Consider the following 25,257-nt stretch of genomic DNA (forward strand, 5'->3'; position numbering starts at 1 on the left):
TGCAATAGCCTTGGGACGGCCTCCTCTCCAGGACGCTAAGCAGGCTCACCACAATGCCACGGCATGCCACTGTGTGCAAAGACCATCACGCTGGAAGGCAATGAGCCGTCACAACCTCCCCGCAATGATTCCACGGCAAGCTGCAAAGGGTAGGACAGTAACCCCACATCCGACCATGGGGAGGCAAAGCGGCGAGGTCATCGTCAACCTGGCAAGGCCTGGGGTCCCGGACCGGGAGACAAATGGCTCCGTAGCCTCTTGCTAATTGCCTGAGGCACCAAGGGCTCCTCTCGGAGCTTTGCTTTTGTCTATCAGGCAACCCACCCTTAGAAGAGCCATCGCAAAAAGGCAGAACTCCCACCAGTGTGTTTTCTGCAGACCTGTGATGCCACTGTGCTACCCCAGTGCACTGACTCCCATGGGGTCTACTTTCCCGTGGCATTGGATGCAGAGAATAGGGCTGTTACGCCCATGGTATGGTGGATACCAGCACATTCAGGGGGGAATCTCGCTGGTCCTCCAGCCTGTGGAGAGATGACATTTAAGCAGGCTACCCTTGCAGATTGCGTCTTGATGACAAAGTGTCATGGCGGCGAAGTAGCCCTGGAAAACTCCAGCAGGTTGAAGTTGGCCCTGTTCTGTGACTGCTCAGGGATCTCCGCTGTGCTGAAAAAGGCTGCCTAAATCCCCACGGCTCCAAACATGGGCAGGGAATGGCTGAGCCAGACTCTCCTCCGGCACAGGAGGTGAATCCCAGGCCCCCACGCTGGCACCCAGCAATACTGTTCTAAGCTCGGCTTCTGGAATATTTCCCCACTCAGGCATGTGTAAAGTTGGATTGCTTTTTTTAAGCAGATTTAATTGAACATGAATCCATCCCTCTAGGCCGCCACCCTGTTGTGCAGGCGGTGACCTTGAGCTTGCTCATCACAGGGCTGTTGCCCACATTTTCTACCTGCCGATGCACCCGGCTGGCACTGCGTTGCCGTGCAGCAGAGGGCATCTCAGTGGCAGGCAGTGGGATCCAGCAGGTCAGAATTCCGCTGGGGTTGGTTCAAATGCTACCCAAACAGTCCCTTCGAGTCAGCCCAGATTCCCTTACAGGTGTACATCTAGATTCATCTGACCACGCACCACGGGCTCCATTTTTCCTTCCACCCCTGGTGCCCCCATACTGCATCGGCAGCATGAAGGAGCTCCCAGGGACTTCCTCCAGTATAAGGGGGCTGCATCCTGGCTATGCCAGCCCTCCTCGCAGCCTCGGATGCAGGGAGAGTGGCAGCAGTGTGCTTATTGCAGCTAGTGTACAGCCACTAGGGGGCCACTGCAACCAGAGCATGAACCAGCTGGGGCTGCTCTAATTTCCACTGGGGCAGGGCAGGGCCTAGATGGTCTTATGGCACATGGGGCACAAACAGGGCTTAAAGCCATCTCCTCCACATTCTTGCTCCGAGTACAGGACCAGAACAGGGGCCGCAGGAGAAATGTGGGCCAATCATTCCTTAAACCTTTTAGGGAGGCGAGGTGTAAAGCGCTTTGACGTAATATGGAATCCTGCTTATTTATACCAGAGACACTTTAATATGTGTAGCGTCAGTGTGATGCACAGATCTGATCAGCACAGTGCTAAGCGATCACCACCAGTGCTTTCACCCGAGAGGAAATCAGACTTGTGATTGACAGCCCCCTCAAGCAGCCCATTGACACAGCACTAATATATCTTCATTGATGTGCTGGAATACACCCCTGTATTCACACCGTGCACACTACTGTAATAATCTTTGTACAAAAGTATTGTTCCAAAACCCACAGCCCTGACCAGGCAGAAGTCAGGTCTGTCCTAAACAAAGGAAGGAATGTGTGCTTGCCTTAATTGGCATTTAAGCAGTAAACAGAATCAAAAACAAAAGAAGTTCAAACAGCTGAAAAAAACAGCAGGGAACATCCTTCCACATAGACTGTTTGTTTCCTGGGTCTCAGCTGGAAATGCTTTTCAAGAGGGGGACAGCAACTATAAAAAGGAGAGACAAACACCCCAAGGCACCGCTTCCCCTCCCCATTCTCTGCACCTGAGAAGACAAAAAGAAACAGCTGTTGGACTCTGCAGGAGGAGTTCTGAATTGAAGAGTTTGGTAAGTAACCTTGCTGGAAGCATGTGGTGAGAAAATTTGCTTTGCAATTAAGATAGAATCTTAAGTAGAAACTAGTAAGTGTTTTTCTTTATTTTTCTTGTAACCATTTCTGACTTTTATGCCTCATTGTTTGTACTCACTTAAAATTGCTTTGTAGTTAACAAACTTGTTTTACTGGTTTATCTAATCTAGTGTGTTTAAATTGAAGTGTCTGGGTAACTATTTAAGGTAATAAACTGGCATATTATTCCCCTAAAGGAATAATGGATTGAATATATTTGTACTGTCCAGGAGAGGGCTGACAAGTGTAGGACATGCATTTCTGGGGGAAGATGTGGGACTAGGGGTGTGTTGGGGTCACCTTGCAGGATAACCAAGGCTGGTGAGAGCCAGGGTGTAGCTGGCAGGCTGCAGTTACACACAGGGTGTGATCTACATGCTGGAAGCCTGTTTGAGAGCTGCCCAGGTGGGAACTACTTCAGCAAGGCATTGTAAGGCACGCAAGATTGCAGGGCACGGGGGACACAGTCCCCCCGCCACTGGTCTGACTTGGACCCTGGTATGTCACACACACACAAGAACCACAGGATTTGCCAAACTGGATCAGATCAGTAGTCCAGCTAGTCCTGTGTCCTTCCTCCAGCCTGCTGCTTCAAAGAAAAGCAGAAGCCTCTAATTTGATAACTGGCCACCTGTGATGTGCTGGATGTGAGTGAAAGAGGTTTTCCTGGCCCAGGAGCTCTGAATCACCTTTGCCCAGATACCTACAAGTGTCCGTAATGGTCAGAACATTCCCAGCCCTATTAAAAATCCTGGCCCTGCATTTCACTCAGTCCCTGCTGGGGCAGAGCCCTGGGCAGCTTACTGCACCTGGGAGCAGTGTCCACAAACTGGTGCTACAATTAATTCCATCGCATGCCCCTTGTTTGTCTGTCATGGAGCCCCAGCCCCTGCACGCAGGTGACAGTTAGTGGATGCTGCGAGTGGGTTGGTTACAGGTGGGCAGGGCTCAGGGTTGGCTCCTGCATAAACCCCTGGTGGTCACAAGGGGAGCCCAGCAGTGGGATTTGAGTAAACCCAAGCCAGGGGTATACAACATGCAAGAGATCCCAAAGCCCTGAGGTGCAGCACTTGTAGGAAATTAGGCATCAGTGGGCAAACTGCCTAATGGCTGACAAAATGAGGGCTGCCTAGGACAGAAGAGCTACTCCCCCTCTGTCCAACGAAGAAAGCAACCCGTAGCTCAGGCTCAGCGTGTGAGCTTCTGAGGGACAGCAGTCACACCACCCATCCCTCTGGGGCACAGTGTGCTGGCAGACCGGCTCCCACTCGAGGCACCAGTCTACATGTCTCGTTGTGCTCTCCTGGGCTCAGACACTTCTGATCCCCAGTAGAAGAGGGAGGGAGTTGTTAATGGGAAGACATTCATGGGGTGGAGAGGTTCTGGGACAGAGAAAACCCTTGTCAGAGTGTGTGTGGTAAAACCCCATTGTATGCTGAAAGGATGTGAACCTGGGTTAAGGTTCCAAATGTGAAGCCATTTCCCCTGCCTATGGCTCAGACCTCTAGCAGATACAGGAAGGATTGGGGTGGCTGGTAGCTGAGGTTCTCCAGGATATCAGCTTTGACGTCCTTTTGGGGAATGACTGTATCCAACCTACACAGGAGATGAGTCAGACTGCCTCAGGTGTAACTTCCCTGGTGCTGTGACGACAGCAGCAAGCTCACAGCCAACCCTCACTGGGGAAGAAGAGATAGAGCTGAGCCCCCCACTGAGCGTGGGGAGACACAGGCAGGGAAGGAGAACTGCTAGACATAGTTGCCCCCTGTCCAGGGGTGAGAGAAGCCCCAAAAAAGGGTAAAGCAGCTGGAAGGCTGTTATTGGTAACGGACATCTGGTCAGAGGGTGGCCATGGCCATGTGGGGTTCTCTTAACCAAGAGATCCAGAATCAGAACCCACTGGGATGGGGGGGGGAGACTCTTGTCCTGGGGGTGAGGAAACAGATTAACCCCAAGAGGGGAAATGGGTTCCTTGCACATGCTCATTGAGACACAACTCCATAGGGGGCCTGCCAATGTGGCAGGGCAGCCTGCATCACCAAAGCCCCAGAAATAAGGCTGGATTGACTCACCTTGCAAGGGGACAAATGTACACTGATTTCCCCCCCAAAATGCTCAAGGGGTCACCTTCTACCCCAAACAAGGGGTCAGGACACCCCAGGGTGTAGCCAAAATGGCTGACACATGGAGGAATGCGGGGTTACTGCCCTCATCACTCACTGGAAGATTGTCAGGACTTCATTCAGTTTCAAACCCAAAGGTTTTTGGGGTGGCAAAAAGGTATGGGGCAGCATGAAAACTCTCCATGTGCCCCCTGCTAGTATCACCTTACAGACCAGACCTATGGGAGGATATGAAACTGCTCTGAATTTGGTACTGGAAACTATAAGTTTGGTTGATTAGAAACTGGTGTAAGAAACTGGGAAGTGCTTGGCAGGTTAGCTACCAAGATGAGAAATATGCTGTGGCATCTATGGATAGCATTTGTGGTTTGAACTTCCCCTGGTCACTGGCTAAAGTTCAGTCTTGTAGGAGGAAGAGATGCCACAAAGTGGGAATATTTTTATGAATCCTGTGTGTGCCTCAGTTTCCCCCCATGACGTTACATTGCTACCCAGTGCGGGGAAAGGATTGTTTGCTCTCAGGGCAGACTATGAGACATAGATGTGTCTGTTCATTCCACTCAGACAGGGATGTGACATAGTCATTCAGGAACTGACTGAAACTGACCCAGATCAACAATAGGTCCAAAGAGACAATGCAAGCTCTAATGACTCATAAATTGACACTCAACATCTGAAAGCTCCAGCAAAAGAGGTGGGTGGCTGAACTCAGCATGGCCCAGCCTGGGAGAATAAAGGACAGACATGTCCAGCAGGGAATAAAGAGATGGCTTCTGGAGCAAGCTGGAGGCTCTCTCATCTGGGAACTGACAAAGGGAGTCAGACAATGGAGCTCACTACCACTTGGCTCCTGAATTGTGCCTTGACTAGAATGGACAATGCTTTGATTTTTATTTCTCTATGCTAACCTAACAATTTCCAATGCTGTGTTTCACCTAATAAACCCTGCTCTGTTCTGAAAAGGCTAATTAAGGTGTCACTGCAAATACTGTCTGGGGCGCATTAGTCCCCGAAGAGCATACAAGTCTCTACCAGGTGTCGATATCGATATCCCCAGCTCAGTCTAGGGGAACAGTGAAGCTGCGTGGCCTACCCTGACAGAAGAGCAAGACCTTCTGGCGGTCTGGCACACTGAAGGCGTTCTTCAAAGAGACTGCTAAATAGCTGGGGCGTAGCACGGGCGCCATGGATCTGAGACTTGGGTAATTTGCAAGTCCCCTCTCTTCCAGCAGACTTTCTGGCAATGAGTTGCAGAACCCTGATCCAGTTACTTCTGGAGTCTTCAGGGCAATGACTGTCTTCCAAGGCATCTGTACCAGGCCTAGCATAATGAGGTCTCAGCCTTGATAGGCCTTTGAGCACAACCACACTATAAATAATACAGTAAGGAGCCACTGCACCGGATCTTCTGAGAAGTGTGTGGTTTAAATCCCGGGGAAGAGAGACTCTGGCTCCTCTCCGAGAAGGTACTGATGCTATTCCCTTTTATGTACCGGCACCTAGAGATGGCCATGATGGGGAGTTATAAAGCTAATAAATAAACAATTAGCAGCCAGGTTCTGAAGTCCTTCCTTGGAGTTCATTCATTTTCTCTGCCCAAACCCTCCTCGGTCTCACTGGCTCAGCCCCTTCATGAGCCAATGTGCACAGACCACAATGGGAGTTGGACGGAGCCCTAACCAAGGCCTTTGGGATGTAGCCCAGTCGGGTAATACGTTCTGAGTTGGTTTATATTCAAGTTATCCACTAGTCTTAATTCAGGGCTAGTAACAACCACCGTCTATATTAGATACATACAAGATTAGAGCATATTAACTTGGATCAATCTAATCTAAAACCAGCTGCCGCCTCAAACGGTCAGCTCCTGAACTGGAGACTCTATTTATTCTCTTAAAAAAAAATTCACAGTAACACCACAGCCTCCTTGTTTGTTTACCACAAATTTATATATTGGAATTATTTTAACAGCTGCCTTTTAACAGGTGGGGTTTGGGGGAGGGGGGCTGTCAGGGTGTGTGGGGGGGGGGGGAATGGGGAGTGTGTGTGGTTTCAGAGTAACAGCTGTGTTAGTCTGTATTCGCGAAAAGGAGTACTTGTGGCACCCTAGAGATCAACCAACCTACTTGAGCATGAGCTTTCGTGAGCTACAGCTCACTTCATCGGATGCATCCTGTGTGTGGTGTCAGGATTTCAGGGTTGGGGACAGAGCTGTGGGTCAGGTTTCGGGAGGAGGGGGATGAATCGGGCAGTGTGTGGGGGGGAGGTATGGCTAGGGAGGACACGTGGGGGGTGGGGTCAGGGTAGGCCAAGACTCAGGGCTCAAAGGGGGAATCGTGGGGAATCTCAGGGCTTTGGTGGGGTCCGGTGTAAGGGCTCGGGGGGGCAGGTGGGGGGAATTGGGCCTAGGGGGTCGAGGCAGGCCAGGAGGTGTGTGGCAGGGGTTGGGGACAGGCCAGGCCGGGGGGTGCGGCTCAGGGAGGAACTGGGCCGTTGGGGGGGGGGGGGGGTCGAGTCACGCTGGGCGTGTCAGGGCTCCGGCTCGGGGGTAGGTCGGGCTGGGGGAGCGGGGGCGGGCTCGGCCCCAGCACACAGAGCAGCAGCCCCCCGCAATCCACCCCCTTCCCCGGCCCGCGCATCGCCCCGTGGGGCCCGGAACCCGCCGCGGGAGGGACCGGTCGCTCTGGGGCCCAGGCCGGGGCGGGCGCAGCCCAAGGACCGAGCCACCGAGCGGTGCCAGTTCCCGCCCATCAGCGGTTCCCACGGCAGCCAGGCTGACCTCTGACCTCTGCCCCATGAACCCCGGGCCCCGACCTTCCGCCAATGGCAGGGCGCGGCAGCAGGCCCGCCCCGTGGGCGTCCCCGGCGCGCAGTGGTGACGTTGCGATGACGCGACCGCTGGGCCGCAGCCCCCAGCCTGGGCCGGAACCGCGGCCGCCGTGGGCTGAGGTGAGTGCGGGGCCCGCCCGGCCCCAGGGGCCGCCCCCTGCGGGGCCCCGCATCCGCCTGCCTCAGGGAGCGCGCTCCGTCCGTGTCGCCCCTCAGCGGCGGGGCCGCGCCAAGCCCGTGTGGGGCGCTCCGCGAGCCCCCCGCCCGGCCTGTCAGTGCGGGCCTGGCCGGCCCGGGGCCAGCCGCGGGCCCTGGTGCGTGCTGGGAGCACAGCCCCGCTCGGCCCGCCGGCCGGCCCCGCCTCTCGCCCCGCCGGGGCCCGCCCCGAGGCTCCCCCCCCCCCCCCGGGCACGGCAAGGAACGGCTTCCCCGGTGCGCCTCCGGGGCCCTCCGAAATGCAGGGTCCTGAGCTTAGGGCTGGGTGGCAAAAGCTCCCGCTGTGCTAAGGGGACAGTGTGGCTGTGGCAGCCTGGGAGTCTCCTTGGCAGGAGCACATGGACTCTAACCAGTGTAAAAACACCGTGCAAAACCTTCCCGGATAGGACCCCGCCGTGTCCTTGATGGTGGTTCAGGGGCTGTTGTTTGGCTCTGAGTGAGTGACGTGAACCAGCATTAGCATAGGGGCGAGCTGGAGCCCTGTCCTTGATTTGGCCCATCGGATAAGTACTGTAGTTAAATCTCCCAACCGGTGCACTAATAGCATGTGGGCAGCAGGGATAAAAAGCCTGTAATTGACAGTTAGATTGCAATAGGAGAGAAAACAGCAGAAGAATCTCATTTTGTTTCTATTTATTTGTGATAGTTGTTTCTAGGTCCCAAAGATTCGTGATTTGTGTGGGGTAGAAATGAAGAATAAGTCAGCTCTTGCTGTTTTTCTCTAATGGATGTTTGTGCAATTGGTCTGTTTTTACATAATGCAGTATAGATGAGGGGCGGGGGGAAACAGGACGTCAGTAGGAGAGTTGCAAATCCAAACAGCACAACAATCGGTGTTTGGGGGTTGCTGTATCAAAATGAAATACTTTTAACTGTGTGCTTCTGCAAGTTTCTAGGTATGTCTTCTTTCATTTGACTTAGGCACAACCTCCTTCCATCAACATTCTCTGAAGGTTTTTAAGAAGTTTCTTCTCTTTTGACGTATGAAAGAAACCCCTAGACTTTGTTTTTAAACTATTTTTTTATAATTGCTCACGTTTGGTTAGTCCTGATACGGAAAACAAGCATAGACATGTCCTAGTATGGGAGAATTTAAAATAAACACAGGAGCAGTGCTTGCTAACATAGCAATCTCTTCATTCAATGATTCTTGACCCAACACAGTTCAGTGTATTTTATTTGTGGCATAAAATAAAATCATACTGATGAATTATGCAAATGATGCAAATACTGGTGGGGTGGCACATAATGACAAGGATCAGAAAGAAATACACTAAATGCAATCAAATATGTTTTACTACAGCTACGTGCACGGTCACGGATTTAGGAACAAAGAATGGAGGCCATGCTTACAGGAAAGGGGACAGTTTTCTGAAATGCAGTGACTCTGGAAAGGATTTGGGGTATTACTGGAGATAAGTCTTTGAACATGAGCTCCCAGTGTGATGCTATGGTAAAAAGGATAAACACTATCCTTTGGTACAAACAGGGCAGCAGCAATGAGGGTGGGTGGTGCTATTACCTCTTTATATTGCATACTGTGCTCAGTTCTAGTGTCCATACTTGAAAAAGGTATTTAAAAGCTGGAATGGTCTGTTCAGAGAAGTCATAAAAATTATCTGAGGTCTAGAAAACCCACCTTACAATAAGAAAAGGAGTACTTGTGGCACCTTAGAGACTAACAAATTTATCTGAGCATAAGCTTTCGTGAGCTACAATCCACTTCATCCGATGAAGTGAGCTGTTGCTCACGAAAGCTTATGTTCAGATAAATTTGTTAGTCTCTAAGGTGCCACAAGTACTCCTTTTTCTTTTTGCGGATACAGACTAACACGGCTGCTACTCTGAAACCACCTTACAATGAGAGCCTTAAACAGATTGAAGCTTCAGTAACCTAGGGTGCTCCGAGGCAACTTGATCAATATAAATACTGACACAAGAAGAAGCTGTGATGTTGGGGGCCCTTTAATGTAACAGACACTGGCATAACAAAATCTGATATCTAAAAACTGATGTTAGAGGAAAAAATCAAAGTGGAAGTAGGATGCAGCCTCTTAACAGTGAGAATAACAAATCACTGGAACAGCTTCCCAAGGGAAATGTTAAATGCATCATTACTTGAATTACTTGAATCAAGATAGGATGTTTTTCTAAAAGATAAAACTATAATTAACCACAAGTTACTCAGCTCAGTAATGTTCACTTACATAGAAGAGATGAATGATTTCCTCAACTGCAGGAATTACTGGGTGAAATTGCACAGCCCCTGTTAGATGAGAAGTCATGATAGATTTTCATAGTTGTCCCCTCTGGCTTTAAACAGCTGAGTCTGTTCAGTTAGTTTTTACCATTCTCACTGTGGTATCTGACTCCCCTGACAAAGTTGCAAAAAACTTAAAGCCAATCTGAATGGTCTTTGGTGTCCCTTACCAGCACCAGGGCTATGGTCCGTGGAGTTTGCTGGCAGGAACCTTTTATCTATCTTGTCTGCTTTTAGCTAATATCTGATAAATTTTCCAAGCCCTACACAGAGTTCTATATAGCATTATTTGGTCAGCATCCCTCTTATGGAGTCTAAGCAAGCTTCCTATCCTAGCAACAACACACTCCAGTGTATGGACAACTATGGCCAATGGTCTCTAGAGCCATTAACAGACATGTCAAACAAGCAGGGCAACTTGTCTAGACCAGGAGCTCTCTCTGATGTCCCCACTTCCAGCACATGCTGCACAACTTCACATACTAGCATGGAAGCTGAACTTTGCCCACTGGGAAGCCACAGATAGAGGGCAAGGGATGGCAGAACATAGAAGCACTTTTGCAGTGGAAGAAAGAGACAGTAACAAGTGTGTGAACAGCACACATTCTATACCTGCGTTTTCAGGTTGCATGAGATTTAGTGAGATGTCCCAGGCATGTGGATTTATGCTTAAATCTTGTATATTTTGGGTCTTGTCTACCTTAGGTTGATGCATTTTGAGGCCGGAGTGTGCTTACTTCATAAAGCACCGTATACATTTATGGTGCCTCAGAAGTGATGATCAATAAATACCAGCCCCGTGCAGCAAAGTGACCACTGAGATTATACTTCTAGTAGGATTGTCCATGAGTGAGAGATTTCCACAGATATGTTCCTCATCACACCTGCTCAACAGCACCAAGCCTTGCAGATGAACTTGTATGATGAAAGGATGTTCCTTTGCCATGTTAGTGTTTGTAGGCATTAAAGACCCTGATATTTCAAACTTTGGTATTAGTGTAAGTGTTTAAATTGCTTCACTCTGTTTCAAGATGTCTCTGATTTCATTTGTGTGACTAAAAGCCTGTCAGTATAGCCTTAGTGTGGTTATTCAGTTGTCTCAGCATTTATCTTCTAGGGCACCCCCAAATAACTTATTAATCAGTAGGGGTTGGCTTTGGAGATGTTGAGGACATTTAGTGAATCAATGGAAGTGGTGAGTCCTCAGTACGTTTGACAGTTACGCCACATGATCTTAATGGGGCTAGTTGTCTGAGGAAAGCAGTAGTTAGCTTTTACAGCATTAAACTAATACCAGCTCATGCTAATTACAACTGTGGCTAAAACATGCAGCTACCACCCAAATTATGTGGATAGGCTGAATATGTGTTTCCTACTCAAGGCACTCTTAATTGCCTTGGTTATCTAATGCAATAGTTTCTTCTTGCTCTGGTCTGTATTCAGTAATATAATATTCCACAGCACCATTTCCGTGCAGACTAAGGATACAGTCCCTCTCTCTTCTGGACTGTTCTTAGAATTTCTCTGGATTGGACTGTCACATTGAAATGTGCATCTAATGCGTTTTAATGCTCCTGGCAGTTCCTCACATGCTTTAAAGGCACTTTGGCCAGACGATATTTTAAAAAATCAACCCCATGTTACTAATAATATCTGAGATTATTTAATATTCTTTCAGGTTGAACATTGGATTAGGCTATTTGTTTACTTTTGGGCACTTCACTCAGAATGACCAGTGAAACTCGAGGTCATTTTCACTTTTTCTGTAGCTGGTTTCCTTTTCTAGTTCTTGTGCCCTAGGGCACGGCCTGTGTAACTGACATTCTAATATTACCAGGGAAAGGTTAGATAGAAGAGGTTTGGTTTTTTTGGCTGATATTTTAAAACATTAGATTTTTCTAAACCTTTGGTTTCTTTTTCCAAACAGAATGTTGGACCTAAACTGCTTCCTGGTGTCCCTTTTAAAATGTTCCTCTTTCTACCCATAATCCCCTTCTGAGTGAGGACTAATTGGGGCTCCAATTCATGCCAGTTGTGCTCCATAATTGGCTTGAGGTTCCAAGGGTGATGGTAGGAGGTGTGATCAGGCACAGAGGCTAACAGCTTTCCCATAGTCCCCTGTGCATGCTCAGGCACCCCACCACCAGACTTTGAGCCAGAATAGTAATTTTAAACCATCAGGCTAATTGCCAAAATGTGTGTGGGCAGTATCTCCAACTCCTAGCTAGTTTTTTGCAGATTAAAACAAGATGCCATAAAGTCTTGCTGAAGTGCAGCAGATTTCACTGGTGTATTAGAATACAGAGTGGGGAGTGCAAGCTGCATTCCCCTGGGTATGGGAGCAGTTTCTGTTCCAACGCAATGAATGGAACGAGTTCTACTTCACTGCAACTAAAAGTAAAACTTTCCCATGCTCCTGTGAAAGGGTAAAAATGATGTTTGATTCTTAAGAATGCAAAATAAAACACCTCTGATCACTAGATCTTGACTCTTGGAATTAGAAAGTATTAAGACCTGCTATGGGATTTCCTGGGGTAGAGGCTGAATGTTCCTCCTGCACCCCCAATCTATTTTAACTGCTGATCTTAGTTCCAGTGTAATAGTCTTCCAGTAAGTGTTTGGAGTGGCACTTAAATGGGTTTTAAGAAGTATTTTTCCACAGCACTGTGTCCCCTCTGTGGGGCTGGATGATCCTTGCAGACTGGCACTGTAGCAGAGATAAGGTTTGAATGAGAGTTTGTTCACTACTCTCCCCTCCAAACACAGTTTGTGTCTTCAAACTCTATATCCTGCTCTTCTCTTTATGATGAGTCTTCTGGGATCTGATGCTTTGAGGAGCAAAGATTACTTCTCACTTCATTTTAATTTAGTTGGTGAAATTAGTGCTCCTGAAAATGAATGGCTGACAGTAGTGGTTGGGCTTGGGCTGTGCAAGATTCTCTCTCAAAGCTCTGCTACTGCGTCTCAGGCCTGATTCACCATTCCATGACGGGGTTACTCACGTACCACAGTCCTGAGCTGCCATGGTTACTACTGCCCTCCTCTTTGCCCCACAGCTCTGTGAGTGCTCCTCAGAAGTGGCCTGGATCACCCCCTTCAGTTCCCGTTTTGGGCTTCCCATACGCAACTCGGCTAATCCCCTTTAACCCTGAACTGTAGCTATTGCAGTCCTGGATTTCTGTACCTCAGAAACTGCCAAATTATGCTGTAGTTCTGTGCCGTGCAAATCGGGATTGGGATGGGCGATTGCCTAACTCGTGACTGTAGTTTGAAGCCTAGCCTCTGGAGATGTTAAAGCTGGTTCATTTCTTGAGCCTTTTTATGTCTGTTTCTCAATGTCCTTTCACTGAGCTGGGACCACTGGCTGCAGGGGGATGTTGGCAGAGGGCAGTTTGCTTTTCTTCTCAGAAAAGTGATTCCAACAGCTGCCTGAAATGCAGTTGTGGTCTGAGCCACGTGACTCTTTATCTGCATGCAGAACGGACTTTCTAAATGTCATTTTAAGTGAATAACAGCAGAAGCCATACACAGCCTAATGTCTCCCATGCTGCTAGTGACAGGGCAGCAGAAATATCTGTCTGCTTCTGAAAATGTCAATATGCTATATCAAACCATTAATCCTAACCCAGACTTGGAGGTGGGGTAGAAGGGAAAGATAGTCCTGATAAAGTGAATGCTTTGTTTTAATTTGCAACAGACCTGAAAGCCACATGTATAGCGATTGCTTTGAATGGAACTCTTTAAGGAGAATTTATTTAACAGTAAATCTGTTCCCCCATTTGGAGCAGGATCAATGTGTAGACATAAAGTTATACATAATTATGGATTTCATTTGAAATTGGTTCTTCCTTTGCCTACCTGTCAGGACTTATGTTTGGGATTCTGTTTCCTCTGTAAGAGTGGCTGCCTTTGTGAGCGCTTAAACCAGAGAATTTTCCTGCCCTCCCTGCTATGCATCTGCTGATATAATAATAGAATATAATAAGATCTTCTAAACTTTCCACAGTATGCATCCGATGAAGTGAGCTGTAGCTCACGAAAGCTTATGCTCAAATAAATTGGTTAGTGTAAGGAGAGTGGTCACTTTAGATAAGCTATTACGAGCAGGAGAGTGAGTTTGGGGGGGGTGGGGGGATGAGAAAACCTGGATTTGTGCTGGAAATGGCCCAACTTGATTATCATACACATTGTAAGGAGAGTGATCACTTTAGGTAAGCTATTACCAGCAGGAGAGTGGGGTGGGAGGAGGTATTTTTTTCATGCTTTGTGTGTATATAATAAGATCTTCTAAACTTTCCACAGTAGGCATTTGATGAAGTGAGCTGTAGCTCACGAAAGCTTATGCTCAAATAAATTGGTTAGTCTCTAAGGTGCCACGAGTACTCCTTTTCTTTTTGCGAATACGGACTAACACGGCTGTTACTCTGAAATCTGCTGATATAAACAGCAACAAGGCAAATGCTGGGTCACTACAAAAAGTATTTTCCCCTCTGTTGATATTCACCCCTTCTTGTCAACTGTTGAGAATAGGCCACTTCCACCTTGATTGAATTGGCCTTGTTAGCACTGACCTCCCCACTTGGTAAGGCAACTCCCATCTTTTCATGTGCTGTAATATATATACTGCTTACTGTATTTTACACTCCATGCATCTGATGAAGTGGGTTCTAGCCCATGAAAGCTTATGCCCAAATAAATTTGTTAGTCTCTAAGGTGCCACAAGGACTCCTCGTTGTTCGGGCAAGAGAGCTGGCTCTTAGGCTTTGTTTTAACATGTAATTATTGTATACTTATGTCTATGTAACTATGATCTTATGTCTTTTTTTCCCAAAGGCTTTTCAGGTCACCTTTAAAAGTAATTTGCAAAGGGGGGTAATTTGCAAAGGTAGTTTGCTGATCAGTGGGGCTGCCGGCGGGCAGAGGCACTTGGGGGTGGGACGGGGGGAGCTGATGGGGAGGCTGCTGACGTATTACTGTGGCTCTTTGGCAATGTACATTAGTAAATTCTGGCTCCTTTTCAGGCTCAGGTTGGCCACCCCTGACCTAAATCATTTTGTAAATGGTCCTGCACCTGGGGTGTAGAGGATGCACCTTCTGAACAGCAACTCATTGTGCCAGCTGGGTACAGGTGAGGCCGGAATCCTACACACAACATCCCATCAGCATTTGTGATTGAGACTCCAGATGAGAAACTAATGATACAAGTGAATACCAAGTGCTCCACAGAAAACATTTCTCATTGGCTCTGTCTTCTAAAACGGCTATACAAGTACTTAAAAATCGGAGCACAGAGTAACGATGAATAGGTCAGTGATACATTAGGAGGAGGTGTCGTGGGTTTTCCATAGGGATCATTCTAGGTCTGGTACTATTCAATATATTAGTTGAAGCAGTCAGTGCACTTATAAGATTAAAGGATGATACAAAGCTGAAAGGGATCACCAATACCTGGGAGGACAAACAGGTTACACTGGCCTGGGTAAATGAGTGAAGTGGGCTGAAATGAATCCCAGGAGATCCTACCAAGGGAAGAAGGCAGTGGAGGTACATAAGGAATAAACAAATATGCTGTTATGGAATAGGGGATAATGGCTGGGCAGTTGTAGCCGAGAGTAGGTAATTGTTGAACCACATTTATTTTAGGAGAATATCACATCTGAAATAAGCATGGGATTTCTTCCATACAACGATGCTCATGCCTTAGCTGGAGGGCTGTATTCATATCTGGGCAGCAATTTTTTAAAAAAGACAAGCATATCGGAAAGAGTTCAGAGGAGACTACCTAAAGTGATCAAAGATTTGGAAAATAAGAGCTGTTGGGAATGTTCAAGGGATCTTGCCATGTAGAAAAGTTGACTGCATAGAGAGAATGACTTACTGGAAGAGTGATGTTATATAGAGGACAGGTATCAGCTATCACTAGTCATCAAGGCCAGAATGAGAAGTAACAGACTTAAGATACATTTTCCCAGTTAAATATGAGGAAAAAGTTTAGGAAGAGCTCAGTATAAGAGAACTTCCAAGGGAGGCTGTGGCATTCCTGTAATCAGAAATTTGAGGTTACAAATAATGCCCAGAAAGTAGGGTGTTGGGTGCCTTATAAAAGCCTAAGCTGGACAAGAGATGATACCTTCCATTGTTTGCAGTGTAGCCATGTTAATCCGAGGATATTAGAGATACCATGTGGGTGAGATGATATCTTTTTTTATTCAGGTCCGAAGCAGAGCTGTGTGTAGCTGGAAAGCATCTCTCTTTCACCAATTCAAGTTGGTCCAATGAAGGATATTACCTCACCCACCTTGCTTCGCTGAGAGGATACCATCATATTAGGGATACTATGCTCAGGCCTACCATAATGCTGGGGAATGTACTAACTGACCCATGGGGGTATCTCTTCTAACCCCAGTTGGGGTCTCCTCTAGGGCTTACTTTGGCCTGCTAACGTGTTTAAAGTATAACTGCCTTGTGCATACAGTGATTTTACCATGTTAGCTAATGCATGGTAAGACCCACCTCGTTTGCTAGTGTGACTGTATCCTTCATCTACAGCAGTGTCTTGAGCCAGGGGTCACTTGCATGATGTTTGATGTTCTAAATCTTCATTACCCTAATTCCTACTACTTAGCTCTCTTCTCTCTGTTTTTTTGAAAGGTTCGAATGCGGGAGTTGTCCCAGATGCGGTTGCTGCTGATGTCGCCCTGGGAGAATGCCTTGATGGGTGATTAGCACCATTCAGTGATGGGCTGTGGGACAAGCAAAGTGCTTCCCGAGCCCCCCACAGACGTTCAGTTAGATCTGGTTAAAAAGGTTGAGCCTTACACTGGTCATAAAAATGACGTGTACAAGCACTTCATCAAGGATGATGGTGGAGCTGCGATCAAAGCCGGCTCCCCCTCACCCCCTTGTCACACAAACCCCTATTCTGGTGGCCACCCACCTAACTACATGGAGCAGCCTGAGCCCCGCAAGAACAAGGTGGCTAAGTACCGTGCCAAATTTGACCCCAGGGTGACCGCCAAGTATGACATCAAAGCCCTGATTGGCCGAGGCAGCTTTAGTCGTGTTGTGCGGGTGGAACATAAGGCTTCCAAGCAGCCTTATGCAATCAAGATGATCGAGACCAAGTACCGTGAAGGGAGGGAAGTGTGCGAATCAGAGCTCTGTGTGTTGCGACGTGTCCGGCACACAAACATCATCCAGCTCATTGAGGTGTTTGAGACCCAGGAACGAGTCTACATGGTGATGGAGTTGGCCACTGGAGGGGAACTGTTTGATAGAATCATTGCCAAAGGCTCCTTTACTGAGAGAGATGCTACCCGAGTGCTGCAGATGGTGTTGGATGGGGTAAAGTACTTACATACACTGGGCATCACGCACCGGGACTTAAAACCAGAGAATTTGCTGTATTACCATCCTGGAACGGATTCTAAAATCATGATCACAGACTTTGGGCTGGCAAGTGCTCGGAAGAAGGGAGACGACTGCTTAATGAAAACCACCTGTGGGACACCAGAGTATATTGCCCCAGAAATCCTGGTCAGGAAACCCTACACCAATTCTGTGGACATGTGGGCACTGGGTGTGATCTCGTACATCCTCCTGAGTGGAACTATGCCCTTTGAGGATGACAACCGAACCCGCTTGTACCGGCAGATCCTGAAAGGAAAGTACAGTTACTCAGGGGAGGTGAGTGTGGCAAAGGTCAAACCAAAGGGGACTCCAGACAGTCTGGACCATCTGTGCCGTGATGGGAACCCTGTGATCATAGGCAGTGCAAGGTGGCTGTCTTGAAAGGGGTTTCCTTTTCCCTTTGCTTTGCTCAATAAGTGGTCCATAGGGTGACTTCTTTAACAGGCTCAGGCCAGATTTCTGTTCCACAACTGTCTGAGCTGTTCTGGATTTGCCATAGGTGAATTCAAGGCTGGAAATCTTACACAGGGTAGTTCAGTGCTGGCTCTTTTTAGGAATTGGCAGAGATCTGCAATCCTGACCCATTAAAATCCCTCCTGTCCTGCAGGGGTTTCTCTCTTCCATTCAGGTTTGATTCCACTGAGGAACTGTGAGTTCTTTTTAAAAACAAAGTGAAACAGCCTTCCACCCCCACCCCAAAAGAATGTTAACTGATTAGGACTCTGGTTGGTATCTGAGTTTGGGTGGCATGACCCAAAACGTGGTGTTTTGTTTTTGGACAGCAGAATGCTTATTTTGTGATGGAAACAAGATCAGGGTAAAATTTTCAAAAGTTCCTTTTCAAGAGTGACTTAGGAACTTAAGTCCTATTGGCTGTCACTGAAACAGAATCTTCTCAGTCATTTTCGAAAATGGGACTTAAAGAACCTAAATGATTTAGGAGCCTTTGGAAATTTTATCCTAGAGCCGTGTTAAGACTTTTTTAACGGTTGGCTTAGTGCTAGGCTCCATTAGATTTGTTACCTCACTTCTTTTACGCACACCATCTTATGGCTTAAGAGGATAAACAAGATGTAGCATGCACCTGTCTGCTTTTTGTTTCAGATACAAACTACATATTTGTCTTGAAAGACTTGACTCCTGAAATTCCTAGAGTTCTCATGCAGTTTTTATTTGCACTGTACAGCTGGTCACCTCTGGTTGGAGCCACAAAGGCCTCTGGGTGCCTAATTGCCACGTTAGATGCTTAGGTTCAAAACTTGGATCCTTAGAACCCCACGCAGTTGCCACCTAACCCTGGAGGCATTGAAAGTCCCTAGGCGTATAAGTTTCAGCTGGTGAGTGTAGGCAAAGCTCCCTTAGTCCTGACACTGCTGAGCTGCTGGACCTCTTCTTTATGTCTGAGCCTCTGTGGAATCCTCAAACGGGGCATTCTGCCCCCTATCTTCTCTGAGGGGCCTGATTTGGTAGGTGGGCTCAGAAGCTGCTTTAGAGCACACACAACACAGCTGAGGAGCAAGAGGTGATGTTGCTGTCTTTATCCAGAAGCAGAGTGGTTAGAGCTCTCACCCAGGCTGTCCAAGACTGCAATTCAAATCTGCACTCTCCTGTATTCAGAGCAAGGACTTGAACCCAACTTTCCTGACACCCAGGTGAGTGCCTTAACCACTGGACTATAGGATTGTCACAGATCTGGTCGGGCTCTCACCAGACTGCTATGAAGTTACTCAAGCCCAGGCTCCGAGGTGTTTTAAGACTTCAGAGTCTGAACAGAGCCCACTCACGGTGCCTTTTCTAGGACCTCTGCACACGGAGAGATGTGCCTTAGAGACTCTGGGCATAGTGCTGACCTTTCAGGCTCCCCATAGCTTATACTCCTCCTCCCAGTATCCCATCAAAAATGTGAGCCTTCTGGGTTAGTTTAACTCTCTCTCAGGGGAAACCTGATAGATGTAAATCTTATAAATCCCACACTTTGCACTTGCTTCTTACACATTAATGCTCTTTACTTAATCATGAGAGATACACAGATCTGTACAAAAATAACCCAACGTGCATTTCCCTGCCTCAGTTTCCTTACCATTTCAGACCATTCTTTGGGTTGGGGTCAGAGTCCCTTGGGTTGTCCAGAGTTATCCTGCTGCAGTGCATGGCTAGGCTTGGAACATGGAGTCATCTTGCCCTAGGTGAGTTTGCTTCATTTGCTCTTGGTCAGTCTGATCCCTTCCTTCCTCCTGCTCAGATTTCCTGTGTGCTGCACCCCAAGTTCCCCCTGTGTGACTGAGAGTCTGTTTGTACACCCCTTTGCCCATATCTTGGCTCCTCTGTTCTGCATTTGGTAACTTTCTACTACTCTATGTTCCCACCTCCCTTCAGGGAGAGGAAGTGCCTTTTTTCCCCCACCTCGAGCAGATTCCCTTAGCGTATCTATTGGCTGTGCACAGCACCATAGTTAGCGTTAAGTATTCTCTATTGGCCCTGGCCTGGGGAAGACATGACCCAATCCTGGCAGCTCGTGGTGGATACACATACAGAGGCTTTCCGTGATACAGCACGTTCATGATAATCTCAAAATAACGTCGTCATGTCAACCAGAATTCACAAGTTGTACAGACAGGGTCCCCACATCATCCCGGGGCATTCTGGGGTGAATGTCTCAATCTCTCCCTGTGAAGCTATTCCACTCGGTGTCAAATATTTCTTGGAGCAGAGACTGGAACCTGGTCTCCTAAGAGTGTGCTAGCCAGTAGGTGATAGTCATTCTCTCTCTTTCTGGCCCAGCAGAGTGGAACAGCTTCAGCAGGTGAGAGTGAGATACCCACCCCACAATACCTTATAGCCCCAGGGTTAGGGCACTCACCTGGGAAGGGAGAAACCTGGCTTCAAGTTCCTGTTCTGAATCTGGCAGAGGGGCAACTTGAACCCACGTCTCCCACATGCTGGGTGAGTGCCCTAGCTATTGGTTATAAAGAGGACACCACCATCACCTTGTTCTTTTGCTTTTAAAAAAGGCAAACCTGGCTTTGGTACCACAAGAGTGCGTTCGTGGCTATGAATCCCAAGCAGAGGTAGGTGCTTCCCTCCAGCCCAGAGTTCGGTGCCTAGCTCCCTTTGAAGCCCCACCCCTTCTCCTTGGCATTTCCTGCTTAGGGATCTCCCCACTCAGCATTCTGACTTCTATGAATCCCTTTTTTAGGCATGCCATTCTCCCCAGGCATTGAATGGGAGCATGGGCCCCTAACCTGGGGCTGTGGATTCCACTAATTGGCAGATATTGCAGCACTGAGCCTAAGTCACCTTTCTGGATCTAGCCCCTAGACTTCAGGTCCTGAGGACTTGATGATATCTGAACTTGGCTCGGCATTTTGTCTTTGAATCTGTATCACTCCTTGTCCCACAGTTACATGGGGATGAGGGCACCCAGATTTGGAGGCAGCCTCACTGCCTCCATCCCTGTTTGAATTACCACTTTCTTGCTGAGTACTTCCAGCTCAGACTGCCCTGATAGCATGACTTTGTGAAGAGGAACCGAGTGGGAAAGGAACCAAGTGCTAACAGTTGACTAAGTTTCTGAAGCAGAGTGTTGTGGAGTGACAGTAAAATAACAGTGTCTGAAAAACAGCACGTCATCTCAATTGTTCTGGCATTTTTAGAAATGTGAGGGGGGTGTTGGCATTTCAGTGATGGATGGAGTGAGACTCCTAATGTATAGCTCAGATTATAAAATGTTTTGGGCTCCTTCAGAATAAAAGGTGCTGTAGAAACATAAGTCATTTTCCCTGAGGACGCTTTGGAAGGTGTAAGCATGTGTAAGACAGGCCCACGCCAAAAATAACCTTTTATCCTGTCAAGCTGTGATCTTCCTAAACTGACCTGCAGTAGCCATATCACCTGGTGCTGTGATCTGATCAGATCTTGCCAAGGTGGGTCAGAACTTGCATAGGTAACCTCCAAGGACATGCTGATAGAAGTGTCTTTGGTAAGTGGTACTCCTCCCTCAGAGTCACTACTAGAAGAACAGTCTGCTAGCATGGAGGAAGGCACTGGCCTTCCAGGGTACAATGTTTCAGATGACACCTAAAATCAAGATTCTGACCTTTTGTGGTCATCAGAGATCCTATGATATTTTCTCTAACTCTGTGTTTGGGCAAATTTGAAGTATATTACCGGAGCCATCCTGCCAAGAACGACACAGTTGGGGGAATGAATAGTCCATGATTCCTATGTGATTTTTTTTTTGGGGGGGGGCGGGGGGGGGGGGGTTGTTCTGGAAAGCTATGCCCCTTTACTGTGTGAAGGAGTGTGGTATGCCTCAGTTAGTATCCTGTACATGTTGCCCAGCTGGCTTCTGTTTTTGTAGAGCCAATGAAAATGAAAGCTCTGATTTACAAGATTAAACAGGCCTGTGTCCCTGAATTACAGATAGATTCTAATGCTGTATATTGGCACTGACGTAGCAGTGTGCTGCACAGTGAAAGGGAATGATTTCTAGGTGGAGGGAAAGTGGGCCAAATGTTCAGAGGATCCTGGGAGGTTTCCAAAAGCTTTCTGGATTCTTTCCAAGCATCAGGCATCCTGTGGGGAGGAAAAGCTCCTGCTTTTCTTTTCCTCCTCTCCCGGTATAAGGAAGAAAAATCTCAGAAATGAGCCTGCTGGTGAGATTTGTCAGGCTGTGCCACAGCCTCCCAGGGGGAGGGACGGGAGCCCCATTGCCTGGTATATTTAAAACTAGACTGGACAAAACTTTTGAGAATGTACTGTAGGGAACAATCTGCCTTAGGCAGAGAATGACTAGACAGGAGCAAACAGTTTTTTCTCAATTCCGACTTCAAGACTCTGAAATGAGGGTGCATTTACCCAAGAGGGGAACTCTGAAGAGAGATCTGTATGGGTGTTTGCCAGGAGTTTACAGCTGGAGCTGTGGAGGAAAGACAGGTGTCAGTGGTGAAGGATGTTTGGGGGAGAGGAGGGAGCTGCATCCTAACCACAATCCAGTCAGGTGGATAAACATCGATTTTTTTTTTATTGGATTTTTCTGATTTAAATTTGATTTTTTTTTAAATATAACTTAAATGCACTTTTAGGGTTTACTTTAAAAATATTTGAAGTTATGACAACCTGTGTTAAGGCCTATGTTTATAATCTATTACAATAAATTAAATTAAAAAATATGAAGCAGTATGAAGCTGCCAAGTCCTAAAGAAAGTCAAATCACTGAACTGGTGGAAGTCGCTGGCTAAGCACCTGGAATCAGAATTTACTGATGTACTAAACCAGCTTTTGACAGTGGTTATCTTTTCTACAAGTGCTGAGAAAATATTTTCTTAATTTCAGTTTATTCAACTAGTTCAATTTATTAACTAGTTCATTCAAAGGTATGAAACCAATTGTAGTTGAAAAAAACAGAAAAACTTGTTTGTTCATTGACTGGAAAACAAGGTGTGAAAGGATGAGACTTACTAGTTTGAAAATCTTGAAGGACACAGTGACCAGAAACAGTCCCTAACTACAGATAATACTTCCTTTATTTAATAAATCAATTGGTTTTAAATGCAAACATGTTTTGATAAACTTTTTGGTAGTTTCTTCTTGTGTATCAGCACACTTTTTATTAGTTTTTAAAATGCTGTTTTTGTGCCTTTTTCACTGACTTCAAATTTCCTTCCAAATAGTGCGTGACAAAATCACAAGTAAAAAAAACCAGTCCTCTTCTAGAAAGAAATGCCTCATTTACCATTTTCTAGCATAATACAAAATGTAAAAATTAAATAAGATAAGCTATATAATTTCTTAAATAAACGTGTATTGCTACAGCATATCCTCCAGGTTAGCAAAAAGTTGCACCAAATTTAGTATATCGGCTATATTTTGTTGCAAATCATGTTTTAATGGTTACCAGCCAATGAATCATAGAATCATAGACTTTAAGGTCAGAAGGGACCATTATGATCGTCTAGTCTGACCTCCTGCACAACGCAGGCCATGGAATCTCGCCCACCAACTCCTGTAACAAACCCCTACCTTCTGTCTGAGCTATTGAAGTCCTCAAATCGTGGCTTAAAGACTTCAAGGTGCAGAGAATCCTCCAGCAAGTGACCCGTGCCCCACGCTGCAGAGGAAGGTGAAAAACCCCCAGGACCTCTGCCAATCTGCCCTGGGGGAAAATTCCTTCCCAGCCCCAAATATGGCGATCAGCTAAACCCTAAGCATGTGGGGAAGACTCACCAGCCAGACACCCAGGAAAGAATTCTCTGTAGTAACTCAGATCCCACCCCATCTGACATCCCATCACAGGCCATTGGGCATATCTACCACTAGTAGTCGAAGCCTAATTAGGGCAATTAACTGATCTATCCCATCATATCATCTCCTCCATAAACTTATCAAGATTTGTCTTGAAGCCAGATATGTCTTTTGCCCCCATTGCTTCCCTTGGAAGGCTGTTCCAGAACTTCACTCCTCTGATGGTTAGAAACCTTCATCTAATTTCAAGTCTAAACTTCCTGATGGCCAGTTTATATCCATTTGTTCTTGTGTCCACATCCACATTGGTACAGAGCTTAAATAATTAATTCTCCCTCCATGGTATTTATCCCTCTGATATATTTATAGAGAGCAATCATATCTCCCCTCAACCTTCTTTTGGTTAGGCTAAACAAGCCAAGCTCCTTGAGTCTCCTTTCATAAGACAGGTTTTCCATTCCTCGGATCAACCTAGTAGTGCTTCTCTGTACCTGTTCCAGTTTGAATTCATCCTTCTTAAACATGGGAGACCAGAACTGCACACAGTATTCCAGATGAGGTTTCACCAGTGCCTTGTGTAACGGTACTAACACCTCCTTATCTCTACTGGAAATACCTCTCCTGATGCATCCCAAGACCGCATTAGCTTTTTTCCTGGCCATATCACATTGGCGGCTCATAGTCATCCTGTGATCAACCAATACTCCGAGGTCCTCCTCCTCCTCTGTTACTTCCAAGTGATGCGTCCCCAGTTTATAACGGAAATTCTTGTTATTAATCCCTAAATGCGTGACTTTACACTTTTCACTATTAAATTTCATCCTATTACTCCAGTTTACAAGGTCATCCAGATCTTCCTGTACGATATCCCGGTCCTTCTCGGTATTGCCAATACTTCCCAGCTGTGTGTCATCTGCAAACTTTATTAGCGCATTCCCGCTTTTTGTGCCAAGGTCAGTAATAAAAAGATAAATAAGTTTGCTCCCAAAACTGATCCCTGAGGAACTCCACTAGTAACCTCCTTCCAATCTGACAGTTCACCTTTTAGTGTGACCTGCTGTAGTCTCCTGTTTAACCAGTTCCTTATCCACCTTTCAATTTTCATATTGACCCCCATCTTTTCCAATTTAGCTAATAATTCTCCATGTGGAACTGTATCAAATGACTTACTGAAATCGAGGTAGGTTAGATCCACTGCATTTCTTTTGTCTAAAAAATCTGTTAGAAGGAGATCAGGTTGGTTTGACACAGTCTACCTTTTGTAAAGCTATGTTGTATTTTGTCCCAATTACCATTAACCTCAATGTCCTTAACTACTTTCTCCTTCAAAATTTTTTCCAAGACCTTGCATACTACAGATTACAAGCCTGTTAGTTTGACATTACTCAGATCGCTTTTCTCCCCTTTCTTAAAAATAGGAACTGTATCAGCGATTCTCCAGTCATACGGTACAACCCCTGAGTTTACAGATTGATTAAAAATTTTTGCTAATGGGCTTGCAATTTCATGTGCCAGTTCCTTTAATATTCCTGGATGAAGATTATCCGGACCCCCCGATTTAGTCCCATTAAGCTGTTTGAGTTTCGCTTCTACCTAGGATGTGGTAATATCTACCTCCACATCCTCATTCCAATTTGTCGTCCTACCATTATCCCTAAGCTCCTCATTAGCCTCGTTAAAGACTGAGGCAAAGGATTTGTTTAGATATTGGGCCATGCCTAGATTATCCTTAACCTCCACTCCATCCTCAATGTTTAGCGGTCCCACTTCTTCTTTCTTTGTTTTCTTCTTCTTTATATGGCTATAGAACCTTTTACTGTTGCTTTTAATTCCCTTTGCAAGGTGTAACTCTACATGGCTTTTGGCCTTTCTCACTTCATCCCTACATGTTCTGACCTCAGTAAGATAGCCTTCCTTGCTAATCCCTCCCATCTTCCACTCCCTGTATGCTTTCTGCTTTTTCTTAATCACCTCTCTGAGATGCTT

The 25,257-nt window shown here is 46.6% G+C and overlaps 1 protein-coding gene across 6 annotated transcripts in view; it reads left to right on the forward strand.

The window, feature by feature from the left end:
• The first annotated feature begins 7,130 nt into the window (after positions 1 to 7,130).
• The window catches only part of PSKH1 (protein serine kinase H1), an 80,339-nt gene continuing 62,212 nt past the window's right edge, over positions 7,131 to 25,257 (forward strand). For 2 of the 6 annotated variants that reach the window (XR_013347712.1, XM_077831460.1), the window contains exons 1-2: positions 7,131 to 7,262; positions 16,270 to 17,304. Coding sequence is in view for 5 of the 6 variants with exons in the window: in XM_077831460.1 (XP_077687586.1) it covers positions 16,357 to 17,304 (948 nt within the window). In the remaining variant the exon portion in view is untranslated. Of the gene's footprint in view, positions 7,263 to 10,470; positions 10,565 to 14,639; positions 14,747 to 14,853; positions 14,925 to 16,269; positions 17,305 to 25,257 lie in introns of those variants that run through there. The other 4 variants (XM_077831462.1, XM_077831461.1, XM_077831464.1 and 1 more) reach the window with 4 other exon arrangements.

The sequence above is a fragment of the Eretmochelys imbricata genome, chromosome 12, assembly GCF_965152235.1.
Source record: "Eretmochelys imbricata isolate rEreImb1 chromosome 12, rEreImb1.hap1, whole genome shotgun sequence".
NCBI lineage: Eukaryota > Metazoa > Chordata > Testudines > Cheloniidae > Eretmochelys > Eretmochelys imbricata.